Below are 15,764 nucleotides of genomic sequence, written 5' to 3'. Positions count from 1 at the left end.
TGACCCCAGGGAAGCTGCCACCGTCATAACTATGAGCCAGTATAGGAGCAAGCATCTGAATTCTGATCATCTGACCATGGGGATTCGGCAACAGTTGTTAAGTGAGACGGCCCCAATTCACTTTTTCTGGTGCTATTGTGACTTGGAATGGTCGCTAAATGGACTGTTGTAAATCGAGGACTACCTGAGCGTGTGATATCACAACTGCAATCCTTTTGTAAGCCTACCCAGAATCTCTTCCCTGGTGTGATGGGCAGCCCATAAATTTAACAAATAAATCCATGTATTTATTTGCAAATACATTTAAATAAATGTATTTAAACGCAGGGCAAAACGCACAGGCTGGAGAGGTGGGTTGTCGAAGATTTTTTGACACACACACAAACACACACACACACAGCTGAAAAATAATGGGCTGTCTGACTTTTGCTCAACTCATTTGCTCAACATTCAAGCGGTCGTTTAAAACGGACAACGTGGCAAGCTGTAATTTTCTCCGGTTGATGAATTAGCACGACAACTGCCTTCATTAATTTCCGGCATGCCGCGAAGTTAATTGCCGGGGGGCTTCGCTGTTGTGATCTAACACACAGGACGCGCCAGCCTTGCACGTTTTCCAACAAGGTCCTATTTGTCAGAATAAAAAAGCCGTCCTCGTACAAGTTAGAATAGAATAGAATCTGCAGGGGGCCTTGGAGGTCCTCTAGCCCAGCCCCCTGCTCAAGCAGGAGAACTTCACATCGTCTGGATTATCTTGGTGCCTCTAACAGAGAGGAAAATTGCCAGAAAGGAGAAGGAGTTTACTAGGACAAGACTGCCATGCGAAGGAAGGCAGAGATAGTTTTTGACGTATGACTACAATTGAGCCCAAAATTTTGGTCGCTAAGCAAGAGCGTTGTTAAGTGAGCTTCAGCACATTGTACCCAATCCAGGACATCTCCTGGTGAGTGACGTCAAGTTGGCCATGCCCACCCAGTCACATGACCAACCAGCTATGCCCACCCAGTCACATGACCAACAAGCCATGCCCACCATCACATGACCAACAAATCACGCCCACCAAACAAGGCAAATTTTGAAACCCATCCCTGAGGAGAACCTATACCAGTCATGGTCCCCGCGCATGCACTCTGCCCTTCTCGCCTATTTTTTCCTCCCAGGTTGATGCAGGAGGCCTTCCAGGACCAAAACGGGGCATGGGGTGGGGCGCACATGCGCGAAGCCCCCAAATGCAATGCAAGCACCCCCTGCACATGCACCCCTCCCGGGTGCCATCGGTTCTCTATCATGGACGTATACTATTTCAGATGTGACAACTTCTGGTGGCCAGCTGTTCCACTGGTTAATTGTCCTCACTGTTGGGAAGCTTCTCCTTAATTCCAGGTTGATTCACTCTTTGATTCGCGGTCTTTGTACCCCAATATCAGTGTTGGTACAGGTAGTCCTTGAGTAACGACAGTCCATTGAGTGACCCTTCCAAGTGACCATAGCCCTGAAAAAAAATTAGGGTTGACCGTTTTTCCACAGTTGCGGCCGTTGTAGCATCCTCGGGGGTCAGACAGTCAAGATTCAGAGGGTTGGCAACTGGCTCAGACAGATAGTCCTCGACTTACAACCGCAATGGAGCCCAAAATTGATGTTGTTAAGTGAGGAATTTGTCTTTACGACTTTTCTTGACAGAGTTGTCAAGTAAATTACTGCCATCATTAAGTGAATAACAGTTATTAAGTGAATCTGGCTTCCCCATTGACTTGGCTTGTCAGAAGGTCGCAAAAGGGGATCACGGAACCCCAGGACACTGCAACCATCATAAGTACGAGTCAGTTGCCAAGTGTCTGGATTTTGATCATGTGACCATGGGGAGACTGCAACGGTCATCAGTGTGAAAAGGGGTTAAAAGTCGCTTTTTTCAGTGCTGTTGTAACTTTGAACCGTCACTAAATGAACTGCTGTAAGTCAAGGACTATCTGTATTTATGACGGTTACAATGTCCTGGAGTCACATGATCCACTTTTGCGACCTTCTGACCAGCAAAGTCAACGGAGGAGCCAAATTCACGTAAACAACCACGTTGCTAATTGAAGCAGTGATTCACCTAACAAGGAGAGTGGCATGGTGGCCTACAGGGGTAGCTCTCGCCTCACAATCAAGAGGCTGTGAGTTCGATCATAGGTAGAGGCAGATATTTCTCTCTCTGGGTACAATGAGGATACATCTGCTGAACAAAACTCCGTACTGGGGACAGGAAGGGCATCCAGCCATTAAAACACTCTTCTAGCTCCATTCAGTTGTCCAGACTCCACCCCACAAGGGATTAGGGGGTCATTAAAAGATGATGATTCACTTAAGAAATATGGAAAGAAAAGTTGTAAAATGGGGCAAAACTCACTTCACAAATTTGTCACTGAACAAGATAAATTTTGGGCTCTGTTGTGGTCGTACGTTGAGGACTACCTGTACATTCCTTCTGTCAAATTTCCTAAAGATGCCCTAATTGATTCATAATAATCGAGCCAATGTTTTAATATGAAAACCAGTAATTTATTAGGAGCTTCATTAGGCAAGATTTGTTCGCAGTTAAGCCTGTGCTTTGTTTGATTTTCTTCTGAACTTTACCCCTGTTGCTTCCCTCCCCTCAGTCTGTGTCATAAATCACATTCCCCTGTAAGATGCACTCCTCCCAAGCCGGCTGCAGTAATCTGATATCTGACACCAGCCGACAGTATGCGCGGAATGCACTACCCCCTCCTTGTCCCCCATGACAACGCAGGGAGTTGACACCTCCATTTTTAAAAAATACCTGTATATAATGGCACATCTGAAGGGCAAAGCAATCGCTGGAGCTTTCCAGGATGAGCGTCCCACCCATGTTAGCAGTTGTGTTGTGAAGGTCAAAGATCAGGTCGTAAGCGCCAGGCTGGCCCTTTGGACCAAAGAAGCCATTGATTTCTTGGGCCCGTCTGATCTCATAGGGGACGTTGTCCTTGAGGTCCTTGCTGTGGGTCCGAAAAACGCAAAGAAATATTACTTAGCTGGATCAGGATGCAAACCTGTGTTTGGTGCAGACTCTATAGCAGTGATGGCGAACCTTTTTTGGCTCGCCGTGCCACAGGTGGGGGGAGCGCAGGGGGGTCGAGTGCGGGCATGCCGCACCCATAATGCAGCGCGCGACCACCCCCAGTGCGCATGCACGCACAACGCGTGACCACCCCATTTTTACATGTTTTTTTTGCCCTCCCCAGGCTCCAGGGGCTTTATAGGAGCCTGGGGAGGGCGAAAAGAGCCTCCCCCGACCCCCCCGAAGGCCCTCCGGAGGCTTCAGGGACTGTCCGGAGGCTTCCCTGAAGCCTTCAGAGCGCTTAAAACCACCCTCCGAGCAAACCGGAAGTGACTTCCAGGTTGCTCGGAGGGCTGTTTTAAGCGCTCTGAAGGCATCAGGGAAGCCTCGGACGGTCCCTGAAGCCTTCGGAGCACTTAAAACGACCCTCCGAGCAAACCGGAAGTGACTTCCGGGTTGCTCGAAGGGTGGTCTTAAGCGTTCCAAAGGCTTCAGGGACGGTCCCTGAACCCTCCGGGGAGGCGGGGGAGGCTCTTTTCGCCCTCCCCAGGCTCCTATAAAGCCTCTGGAGCCTGGGGAAGGCGAAAAATAGCTTTTTAAAAGGTGAACTCAGCTGACAGGGCAGCACCTTGCGTGCCCTGACAAATGGCTCCGCGTGCCACTTGTGGCACGCGTGCCATAGGTTCGCCATCACGGCTCTATAGGTAGCCCAGGGGTGGGTTTCAGCCGGTACATACCGGTATGGGCGTACCGGTCGGTGAAATTTCGCGTGCCTCTTAGTTCCCGTTCTTCCGGAGGCCCAGTACCATAATGCTCTCTCCCCTGGCTTCAGCGCTGCTCTGGGCTCCTGAAAAGTTTTCCTCTGCCCCCTTCCTCCTCCTTCACAAGCAACTTGAAACCGGAGCTCTTCTCAAAGAGAAGGAGGGAGGGGAACTTATGACCACAATTGAGCCCAAAATTTTGGTTGCTAAGCAAGAGCGTTGTTAAGTGAGCTTCACCACATTTTCCAAGTTGGCCACGCCCACACGGTCACATGACCGCCAAGCCACTCCCACCTAATCACATGACCACCAAGCCACTCCCACCCGGTCACATGGCCGGCAAGCCACTCCCACACAGGCCACACTTACAGAATAAGTTCTAAATTTTTTTGAAACCCACCACTGAAGTAGCCCTAGACCAGTGATGGAAACCTTTTCCGCCTCGGCTGCCAAAAGTGCGCACACTCGCACTAATGTGCACGATCCGCGCATGCTCACATGCACCCCTATAATTTAATGCCCCCCGTGCGTGCCCCCTGTGCATGTGCACATGACCCCCACCCCTCACTGCCCCATGCATGCATGCACTGTTTTCTTGGAGCCCGAGGAGGGCAAAAACGGTCTCTCCCTGCCCTCCCGAGGCCCTCTGGAAGCTGGAAACAGCACATTTTCTGACTTCCGGTGGGCCTGGTAGGTTTGTTTCCCGCCCTCCCCCCGCCCCCCAGGCTTTAGAGGCTGTCTAGGAGCCTGGGGAGGGTGAAAAATGGCCCATCACGCCAACCAAAAGTACGGGAATGGAGTTCTGGGTTGCTTGTTGGGCCACTTTTCTCCCTCCGGAGGGCGAAAAATGGCCGAAAATCAAGGTCAAAAATCAGCTGCCAGGGCAACGCCTCACATGCCCTCAGAAATGTCACTGTGTGCCATCTGTGGCACGCGTGCCATAGACATCACAGGCCTAGACTTCCTGCCATAATAGAGACTGAAATTTGTGTTGTAACTCATGACGGCCATAACTTGAGACACCCAAGATATAGACCCAATTTTAGAACTTTTTTTCATCCCAATAGGTGTTTTTCACGAGTGGTTAAATGCTGTGTTTCTAACTCTAACCCTAACCCTTCGGTCGTGCCCCAGCATAAAACTTTTATATACTGTTGTTTCTCTCTAGCCCCATCTAGTGGCTGGAAGGACAAATATGCCCCAGCCTAAGATCTTTATATACTGTTGCTGCTCTCTAGCCCCATCTAGTGGCTGGAAGGACAAATATGCCCCAGCCTAAGATCTTTATATACTGCTGCTGCTCTCTAGCCCCATCTAGTGGCTGGAAGGACAAATATGCCCCAGCCTACAATCTTTATATACTGTTGCTGCTCTCCAGCCCCATCTAGTGGCTGGAAGGACAAATATGCCCCAGCCTACTATCTTTATATACTGCTGCTGCTCTCTAGCTCCATCTAGTGGCTGGAAGGACAAATATGCCCCAGCCTACTATCTTTATATACTGCTGCTGCTCTCTAGCTCCATCTAGTGGCTGGAAGGACAAATATGCCCCAGCCTACGATCTTTATATACTGCTGCTGCTCTCTAGCTCCATCTAGTGGCTGGAAGGACAAATATGCCCCAGCCTACGATCTTTATATACTGCTGCTGCTCTCTAGCTCCATCTAGTGGCTGGAAGGACAAATATGCCCCAGCCTACTATCTTTATATACTGCTGCTGCTCTCTAGCTCCATCTAGTGGCTGGAAGGACAAATATGCCCCAGCCTACGATCTTTATATACTGCTGCTGCTCTCTAGCTCCATCTAGTGGCTGGAAGGACAAATATGCCCCAGCCTACTATCTTTATATACTGCTGCTGCTCTCTAGCTCCATCTAGTGGCTGGAAGGACAAATATGCCCCAGCCTACGATCTTTATATACTGCTGCTGCTCTCTAGCTCCATCTAGTGGCTGGAAGGACAAATATGCCCCAGCCTACGATCTTTATATACTGCTGCTGCTCTCTAGCTCCATCTAGTGGCTGGAAGGACAAATATGCCCCAGCCTACGATCTTTATATACTGCTGCTGCTCTCTAGCTCCATCTAGTGGCTGGAAGGACAAATATGCCCCAGCCTAAGATCTTTATATACTGTTGCTGCTCTCTAGCCCCATCTAGTGGCTGGAAGGACAAATATGCCCCAGCCTAAGATCTTTATATACTGCTGCTGCTCTCTAGCCCCATCTAGTGGCTGGAAGGACAAATATGCCCCAGCCTACAATCTTTATATACTGTTGCTGCTCTCCAGCCCCATCTAGTGGCTGGAAGGACAAATATGCCCCAGCCTACTATCTTTATATACTGCTGCTGCTCTCTAGCTCCATCTAGTGGCTGGAAGGACAAATATGCCCCAGCCTACTATCTTTATATACTGCTGCTGCTCTCTAGCTCCATCTAGTGGCTGGAAGGACAAATATGCCCCAGCCTACGATCTTTATATACTGCTGCTGCTCTCTAGCTCCATCTAGTGGCTGGAAGGACAAATATGCCCCAGCCTACGATCTTTATATACTGCTGCTGCTCTCTAGCTCCATCTAGTGGCTGGAAGGACAAATATGCCCCAGCCTACTATCTTTATATACTGCTGCTGCTCTCTAGCTCCATCTAGTGGCTGGAAGGACAAATATGCCCCAGCCTACGATCTTTATATACTGCTGCTGCTCTCTAGCTCCATCTAGTGGCTGGAAGGACAAATATGCCCCAGCCTACTATCTTTATATACTGCTGCTGCTCTCTAGCTCCATCTAGTGGCTGGAAGGACAAATATGCCCCAGCCTACGATCTTTATATACTGCTGCTGCTCTCTAGCTCCATCTAGTGGCTGGAAGGACAAATATGCCCCAGCCTACTATCTTTATATACTGCTGCTGCTCTCTAGCCCCATCTAGTGGCTGGAAGGACAAATATGCCCCAGCCTACGATCTTTATATACTGTTGCTGCTCTCTAGCCCCATCTAGTGGCTGGAAGGACAAATATGCCCCAGCCTACGATCTTTATATACTGTTGCTGCTCTCCATCCCCATCTAGTGGCTGGAAGGACAAATATGCCCCAGCCTACAATCTTTATATACTGCTGCTGCTCTCTAGCTCCATCTAGTGGCTGGAAGGACAAATATGCCCCAGCCTACTATCTTTATATACTGCTGCTGCTCTCTAGCTCCATCTAGTGGCTGGAAGGACAAATATGCCCCAGCCTACGATCTTTATATACTGCTGCTGCTCTCTAGCTCCATCTAGTGGCTGGAAGGACAAATATGCCCCAGCCTACTATCTTTATATACTGCTGCTGCTCTCTAGCTCCATCTAGTGGCTGGAAGGACAAATATGCCCCAGCCTACTATCTTTATATACTGCTGCTGCTCTCTAGCTCCATCTAGTGGCTGGAAGGACAAATATGCCCCAGCCTACGATCTTTATATACTGCTGCTGCTCTCTAGCTCCATCTAGTGGCTGGAAGGACAAATATGCCCCAGCCTACTATCTTTATATACTGCTGCTGCTCTCTAGCTCCATCTAGTGGCTGGAAGGACAAATATGCCCCAGCCTACGATCTTTATATACTGCTGCTGCTCTCTAGCTCCATCTAGTGGCTGGAAGGACAAATATGCCCCAGCCTACTATCTTTAGATACTGTTGCTGCTCTCTAGCCCCATCTAGTGGCTGAAGAGACAAATGCCAAGTATATTGTTTGAAGCTGACCCAACTCATTTTACCCATCAGTCTGCACTCTCAAACAAGTGCATGCTAGGAAGCCAGACTCCATTTGGGATTTGGAGAAGGCAGAAACACAAACAAGAATCCATCTTAATCTGTGGCACATGGTCGCTCAAGGACAAACCCACATCCCATGCACACACAGAGCATAGCTGGTAAGATTTAAATTACTTGTATTTATTAATTGTTATGTTCAGCAATACTACCTATCTTGTATTTGGTTCTCATTGTATGTAGTGTAACTTGTAGTGAGGACAGAACACCTTCTCTTCCCCCCCTCCCTTTCTCTTCCCTTCCTTCCCTTCCTCTTTTCTTCCTTTCTTTTCCTTTCTTTTCCTTTCTTTTCCTTCTCTTCCTTCCCTTCCCTCTTTTCTTCCTTTTCTTCCCTTCCCTCCCCTCCCCTTCCCCCTCCTTTCTTTTCCTATCCTTTCCCTTTCCTTCCCTTCCCTTGTTCTGTTGTTACATCATAAATTGTTTTCTCCAGTTATAATCTATCAAAAGGAGAGGGGGGAGAGAGGGATATATATCTCCCCCCCCCCTTCTCCTTTTGATGAGCATTTTGAAATGAAAAGCAGCTGCTGGAAGCTGAAATGGGACAGGGGAAAACCGAGCAACAATAGCAAAGGAAGGAATTGGGCAAAACGAATTGATTTTACAGTTTCTTGGGTTACAGCAGGCTACAGCCCTTCTGGTTGTGGAAGGACTTAAGAAAAACCATCGCTGCGTGTCATCATCAAGAAATTCCACTGAGCAGCTGTTAGGGGGGTAGGAAGAAAGGAAATTCCCCCAACTTCTCTTCCAAACTAAGGTCTAGAAAACTATTTTTATTGGAAGAGTAGCTTCTGCCAATACCTTTCTCATTCCTTCACTGAATTTAACAGAACAACAGTTGGAAGGGACCGTAGAGGTCTTCTAGTCCAGAATTTCCCTCCCCAAACAAGGCAGCTGTTAAGTGAATCACGTCTGACATTACGACCTTTTTTTGGCCACGGTTCTTAGGTGAATCGTTGCAATTGTTCACTGAATCACATGGTCATTAAGTGAATCTGGATACCCCATTGACTTCGCTTGTTGGATGTCAGTTGGAAAGATTGCAAATCTGGGAGATAATGTGATTTGAGTAGTTACGACTACAATTGTGCCCAGGATTTATGTGGCCAGAAGTTGTGAATGCCCCAACACTGGAAGTCTTTAAGAAGATGTTGGATAGCCATCTGTCTGGAACAGTATAGGGTTTCCTGCCAAGGCAGGGGGTTGGACTAGAAGGTCCCTTCCAACTCTGCTATTGTATAGAATAGAATAGAATAGAATAGAATAGAATAGAATAGAATAGAATAGAAAATAGAATAGAATAATTAAATAGAATAAGAATAGAATAGTAGCATAGTATAAATATGGAATAGAAGATAGAAAATAGAATAAAAAATAGAATAAAATAGTGGAACAGAAGTTGCCTCCAGAAGTTGTGAATGCCCCAACTCTAGAAGTTTTTAAGAAGATGTTGGAGAGCCATTTGTCTGAAACGGTGTAGGGTTTCCTGCCTAGGCAGGGGGTTGGACTAGAAGACCTCCAAGGTCCGTTCCAACTCTGCTATTGTATTTGTATTGCAATTTGTATTCTTACTGTCAGGAAATTTCTCCTTAGTTCTAGGTTGCTTCTCTCCTTGATTAGTTTCGACCCATTGCTTCTTGTCTTGCCTTCATCTACAACTTGTTTTCTAGTAGCAGTGAAAATACATTATTCTCATGGACTGGAATTAATATTTCAGTGTAGAACTGATTGGAATATTCCTATTAAGTATAGTAACAAAAACTTTTTAAAAAGCTTTCACAGGTTAGGGCAATAGAATAAAAATGGAAGATGGAAATAAAAGGAGATTAAAGAAGAAGAGGAAATATGTTAAGATAGAGATGTACAGTTAGACAGTTAGAACAATTAACCACTGGAACAGAAGTTGCCTCCAGAAGTTGTGGATGCCCCAACAATGGAAGTCTTTAAGAAGATGTTGGATAGCCGTTTGTCTGAAACGGTATAGGGTTTCCTGCCAAAGCAGAGGGTTGGACTAGAAGACCTCCAAGGTCCCTTCCAACTCTACTATTGTATTGTAGATCATGGTTGTCCCAAAGGTGCTTATTCTGGAAGCAACTGGATTTTCTTGTTTTTTCTTTGAAGACATTTCCCTTCTCATCCAAGAAGCTCCTTCAGCTCTGACAGGATGGTGGGGAAGGGAAGGATTTATACTCCTTGCAGACAGCTGGTCATTTGCATCTTTTTAGAGGGTCGTTGAGGCCACTTGGAGGTTTCTCTGGCTTATCCATTCCCCACCATCCAGTCAGAGCTGAAGACGTTTCTTGGATGTCTAGGAAGTTAAAACCCACCCCTCTCCTAGAAAAAATGAAATATCCTGGGAAATATTGAAAAGGCGGAATATTATATTCCCCTGGATCAGAAGATGGAGAAACATGTTTCTAAGGAAACAGACTCACTCTTAATAGACCCCATCTTTGTCAATAGGCCATTAAAAGGCCTGAGGGAGTCTATTCTACATAACATAGATCCCCCCCCAGTTCCAGGGTGATGGGATTAAGGCACGGTAGTATTAGCCCTTTACCCATCTCACCACAGGGCACCTGGGGAAAAGCAATGCTCAACCAAACTTGGACTCAAAACACAGCCTAGAGTGCTGCCCTTGCACGGCCCCATGGGAGTCTGACAACCAATCAGAATGCAAGATCAAGATCAAAGGCCAGAGAGGGCATAAAACCAGGGACTTTCAGCATTTCGCTCTCTCTTTTCTTCTTCACCCAACATCTGGAAGCATCTGATCCCCCTTTTCCGTTCAGGAGCTCAAGCCATGTGATCCTGTCCACCATTAAACCATCTTTCCAAGCAGCCTCCATGTCTCCAGTGTCTTTTTCCCCACTTGGAAGTGAACCCAGAAGGACATTTCTTCCAACAAATAAGAAGGGAAACATCTTCAAAAGAAAAAAACCAGAAAGTTCTGTTGCCTCTTGAAAAAGCACCTTTGGGACTCCAAGTGGCCTCAACGACCTTCTAAAAAGGTGCAAATGACCAGCTGTCTGCAAGGACTATAAATCCTTCCGTTCCACACCATCCAGTCAGAGCTGAAGGAGCTTCTTGGATGAGAAGTGAAACGTCTTCGAAAGAAAAAAACCAGGAAGTCCAGTTGCCTCTTGAAAAAACACCTTTGGGACAACTGAGGTCATAGATAAACCTCCAAGTGGCCTCAATGACCCTCCAAAAAGGATGCAAATGACCAGCTGTCTGTAAGGAGTATCAATCCCTTCCATTCTCCACTATCCGGTCAGAGCAGAAGAAGCTTCTTGGATGGAAAGCGAAACGTCTTCAAAGGAAAACCAGGAAATCCAGCTGAGCCTTTGGGACTAAAATCTGGTTGCTTCAACCACTCAAATATATTCTGCGTTGTACAGATTTCCACAACACCTCAACGTACTCCGGGGTAGAATGAGTGAAATGGATTGCTTTTGATACAAGATCTTATTTTAGGGCCATCAAATGCACCTAGCAAGCGGTTTTTGCAAATTTATCCATTTTTTTTTCCAAAACGTTGTCTAACATGCCTCTTGGTCTGCCTGCTGTGCCCAAATAATTGTTAGCGGAGTGGAATTGGCTGCCCCATTGCTGGTATTTAGCTAAAAGGCTGCGAGCCAAGGAAAGTGTTTTCAAAAGCTGTAAAAACAAGATTTTTCCCCCCCACTGAAGATTCTGACTTTTTTCAATATGGAAGCTCCAAATTGCTTTCCCCACCAGCTCCTCTGTGCTTGCAACATCGGTGAGGCTGAAGAGGGTGTTAAAGAAGTGTCCCTTGGATTCCCAAATTTTACTGATCCTTTGGCACGTGCAAATCACAGCATAAAAGTTTGCAGAACCAGTGAATCTTTAAAGGCGTACCGTATTTTTTGGAGTATAAGACGCACCTTCCCCCCCTAAAAGAGGGTGAAAAATTGGGGGCGTCTTATACACTGAATGTAGCCCCACCCACCGTCCCCCACATTTTGGCCTCCGCCTCCCAGCAATTTACCTCCTTGCAGCAGACGGGGAAAATGGGGCTTGCGGAGGCTGTAATAGGCGATAGCAAACCCCACAGCCTGAAACAGCTGATGATTGGGAGGCTCGCTTAAACTGAAACTGAAAGTGAAACTTGCTGTTTGCTGCAAGGAGGCAAATTGCTGGGAGGCAGAGGCAGATTTTTTTTCTCCTTCTAATCAGGCTAAACTGAAACAGGCTGCAAGGAGGTAAGTCAATAACTATAAATGCCTATAGAATGTTCAAGTGATTAGACTTATTTTTTAAAGACTGCTTTATTATTGTTCTAGACGGCTTAAGAAAATGAAGCAGCTTTTTAAAATAAATGCTTGATCGGAAGAGGCCCAGTGCTATTGTATCTCCTTTTAAATAGAAGAGAATAACCATAGTTCCAGAAAGCACATCAATTTTAACAGCATCTGTACAAGTATAGTCTGAAATGTATCCCTATAAACAGTGTATATTGTCTGTGCTGTTTGCTGTTTGTTGCAAGGAGGCAAATTGCTGGGAGGCTGAAGCAGATTTTCTTCCCTTGTTTTCCTCCCTAAAAGTGTCTTATACTTCGGAGCATCTTATACTCTGAAAAATACGGTACATATTTATTAGAAAAGTGACTCATGGTTCAAGCTATTCTCCAAAGTCCCAGAAGGCAGGATAAGAAGCAAATGGATGGAAACTAATCAAGGAGAGAAGCCAACTGGAAGTAAGGAGAAATTTCTCGACAAGATAATTAATCAGTGTTGCCTCCAGAAGTTGTAAGTGCTCCAGCACTGGGTGTTTTTAAGAAAAGATTGGACAATATTTTTCTGGAAATGTATCGGGTTCTCTTCTTGAGCAGCGGGCTGGACTAGAAGACCTCCAAGGTCCCTCCCATGTCTGTCATTCTGTACTGTTATATCTGTTATGTTTTCACCAAGCATTAGCAGGGCCGGTTTCTATTCAAATGGAGTGAGAATGCTGAAATAAAATTAAGGATTAATTTGTCTGCCTAGAAGGGTTCCTCATAAACAGGTAGTCCTTGAGTTACAACGGTTCGTTTAGCGACCATTCAAATTTGCAGTGGCATTGAAAAAAGTGACTTATGACCGTTTTCCACACTCAGGACTGTTCCCGCATGGTCACGCATAGGTACATTCGGATGCTTGGGAAGTAATTCATATTTATGACCATCGCAACGTCTCGGGGTTATGCGATCCCCTTTTGCGACCTTCTGAAAAGCCAAGTCCATGGAATCCAGATTCACTTAACAACTGTATGACTCATCTAACGAATGCAATGATTCACTTAACAACTCTGGCAAGAAAAATGGTAAAATAGAACAGATTAGATTATAATAACTTTATTGTGACTTTGAATGTGACATTAAAATGAAATTTCGTTGCATACAGCTCTCAAAGGGTCACCACCATTTCCAATATACACTTACATGAACATGACAAAATCAATAAATAAATACAAAATTATATATATGAAATGGGGCAAGCAAATGTTTCACTTAGCGACCTAAATTTTGGGCTCAATTGTCTCGCAACTCAAGGACTACCTGTGCTCCTGTGAACTGCCTGAATCTCCTGATTTCCCCGGGATTCGATAGTGATTCACTTAACAACGGTGGCAGGAAAGGTTTGCAAAATGGGGCAAAACTCTCTCACCAACTGCCTCACTTAGCGAGGGAAATGTTGGCCTCCGTTGTGGTCGTAAGTCGAGGGCCACCTGTATAAACATTTTAAATGAATAAATGATAGGTAAAGCTAAAGGTTCCCCTCGCACGTATGTGCTAGTCGTTCCTGACTCTAGGGGGTGGTGCTCATCTCCGTTTCAAAGCCGAAGAGCCAGCGCTGTCCGAAGACGTCTCCGGGGTCATGTGGCTGGCATGACTCAACGTCGAAGGCGCACGGAACGCTGTTCCCTTCCCACCAAAGGTGGCTCCTATTTTTCTACTTGCATTTTTCACGTGCTTTCGAACTGCTAGGTTGGCAGAAGCTGGGACAAGTCATGGGAGCTCCCTCCGTTACGCGGCGCTAGGGATTCGAACCGCCGAACTGCCGACCTTTCTGATCGAGAAGCTCACCGTCTTAGCCCCTGAGCCACCAGGCACATAAATAATATCTATCCCATTAATCGTACATGAATAAAGATACCCCCAAGCCATCTAAACTCAGGCCAATGTTCTAATGTTGAGCACGCGTGCGTTCACACAACCCGTCGTGGTTTAAGCTTACCCAAGATTTTCGGAATCAAACACCCGGTTCAGGTCACAGTCTATATAACGGCAGCATTTTTCCACCGCTTGTGGGTTAGCCAGGAAAGGCCGTACCTGCAACCCCTGTCTTTCGATCTCTGCTCCGTTTTCTTGCCAGGATTTGACCAAAAACACCCCCGACAGCTCGTTGCCATGAGTCCCGCCAAAGATGGCAATTTTTCTGACGGGGGCCTCTTGCAGAATTTGGCCAGGATTCATTCTGCTGGTCGGCTGCCACCAAACTCAGAAAGCTCGGGCAGGAAATTATTCCGAGAAAATAAAAGTTTGAACGGCTTAGAGGACTTTGGCCTGCCTGGATGGGCCGGGGAAGTGAAGAACTAAACCTCTTTTTTCCGGCAAGTCTTTCCAGTTTTAGAGTTTTGATGCCACTCCCTCTTGCTATATTTGGAGAGTTACGTCTTGAAACAAACTTGGAGAGAAGCAACAGGAGGTGTGTTTGTATTTTTTACCCCCTCTTTAGACTCTAAGACAATCTACCAGATTTTATTTTCAAATTGACCGGTGCAAATAATTTTATTTTCAAATTGACCGGTGCAAATAATTTTATTTTCAAATTCATCGGGGTGAATAATATCAGGAGAGGTGGAGAAGGCTGCGGGGTTTTAAAGAAAAATAGAAGCAGTCCTCGACTTACGACCAGGATATCCAAGGCTAAACAAGGAGGTTGTTAAGTGAATCACATTAAATTTAAAGATCCATATATTTTTTTTGGCCATTGTTGTTAAGCGACTCAGCGCAGTTTTTGCAGCAACCTTGCAATCACAGGATCAAAATTTGGGTGCTAGATAACACGGGCATGTATTTTATAATGTTTGGGGCATCCCATCAGCTTCTGACAAGGAAAGGCAAACAGGCAAGTTGGATTCACTTAATGACCCTGGGGTTTGTTTTTTTAAGACTGCAGTCATTTACTTAGCAACCATGGCAAAAAATATCATACAACGAGGCAGGAGTTATGGAACAAGCACCTTGCTTAACATCTATCTATTCTATCTATCTATCTATCTATCTATCTATCTATCTATCTATCTATCTATCTATCCATCCCCCCTCTCATTTATCTATCATCTATATATCTATCTATCTCCCCCTCATAATTATCTCTCTCTCTCTCTCTCTCTCTCTCTATCTCCCCTCATAATTATCTATCGCTATCTATCTATCATCCATCATTATCTATCACCTATCACCTATCTATCAGCTATATCTGTCTCTGTCTGTCTATCACCGATCATGATCTATCTATCTATCTATCTATCTATCTATCTATCTATCTATCTATCTATCTATCTATCTATCTATCTCCCCTCTCATTTATCTATCATCTATATATCTATCTCCCCCTCATAATTATCTCTCATTATCTATCTATCTATCTATCTATCTATCTATCTATCTATCTATCTATCTATCTATCTATCATCTATCTATCTCCCCTCATAATTATCTATCGCTATCTATCTATCATCTATCATTATCTATCACCTATCACCTATCTATCAGCTATATCTGTCTCTGTCTGTCTATCACCGATCTATCTATCTATCTATCATCTATCTATCTATCTATCTATCTATCTATCTATCTATCTATCTATCTATCACTATGTATCTATAATCTATCTATCTATCTATCTATCTATCTATCTATCTATCTATCTATCATCTATCATCTATCTATCTATCATCTATCTATCTATCTATCTATCTATCTATCTATCATCTATCTATCATCTATCTATCTATCTCTGTTGATCTATTGTCTGTCTGTCTGTCTGTCTGTCTGTCTGTCTTTCTCTCTCCTTATCTATTACTCATATATCTATCCATATCTATTTGTCTGTATGTCTTCCTATCCTC

At 45.3% G+C, this 15,764-nt stretch overlaps 1 protein-coding gene across 1 annotated transcript; it reads right to left on the bottom strand.

Moving 5' to 3' along the window:
- Nucleotides 1-2,074: 2,074 nt before the first annotated feature.
- On the bottom strand, nt 2,075-14,239 carry ASPA (aspartoacylase; the record flags this gene model as incomplete). Its single annotated transcript, XM_081943948.1, has 3 exons — nt 13,865-14,239; nt 2,801-2,996; nt 2,075-2,095 (listed from the first exon to the last, which is right to left on the bottom strand). Exons 1-3 carry the CDS (start codon nt 14,101-14,103, stop codon nt 2,075-2,077), a joined length of 456 nt encoding a protein of 151 aa, XP_081800074.1. The 5' UTR covers nt 14,104-14,239.
- Between the last annotated feature and the right edge of the window lie 1,525 nt (nt 14,240-15,764).

Source organism: Natrix helvetica, assembly GCF_964273705.1.
Source record: "Natrix helvetica genome assembly, chromosome: 2".
Classification (NCBI taxonomy): Eukaryota; Metazoa; Chordata; class Lepidosauria; order Squamata; family Natricidae; genus Natrix; species Natrix helvetica.
Note: the sequence above shows the minus strand (reverse complement) of the source record. Positions and strands in the feature narration are given on the sequence as shown.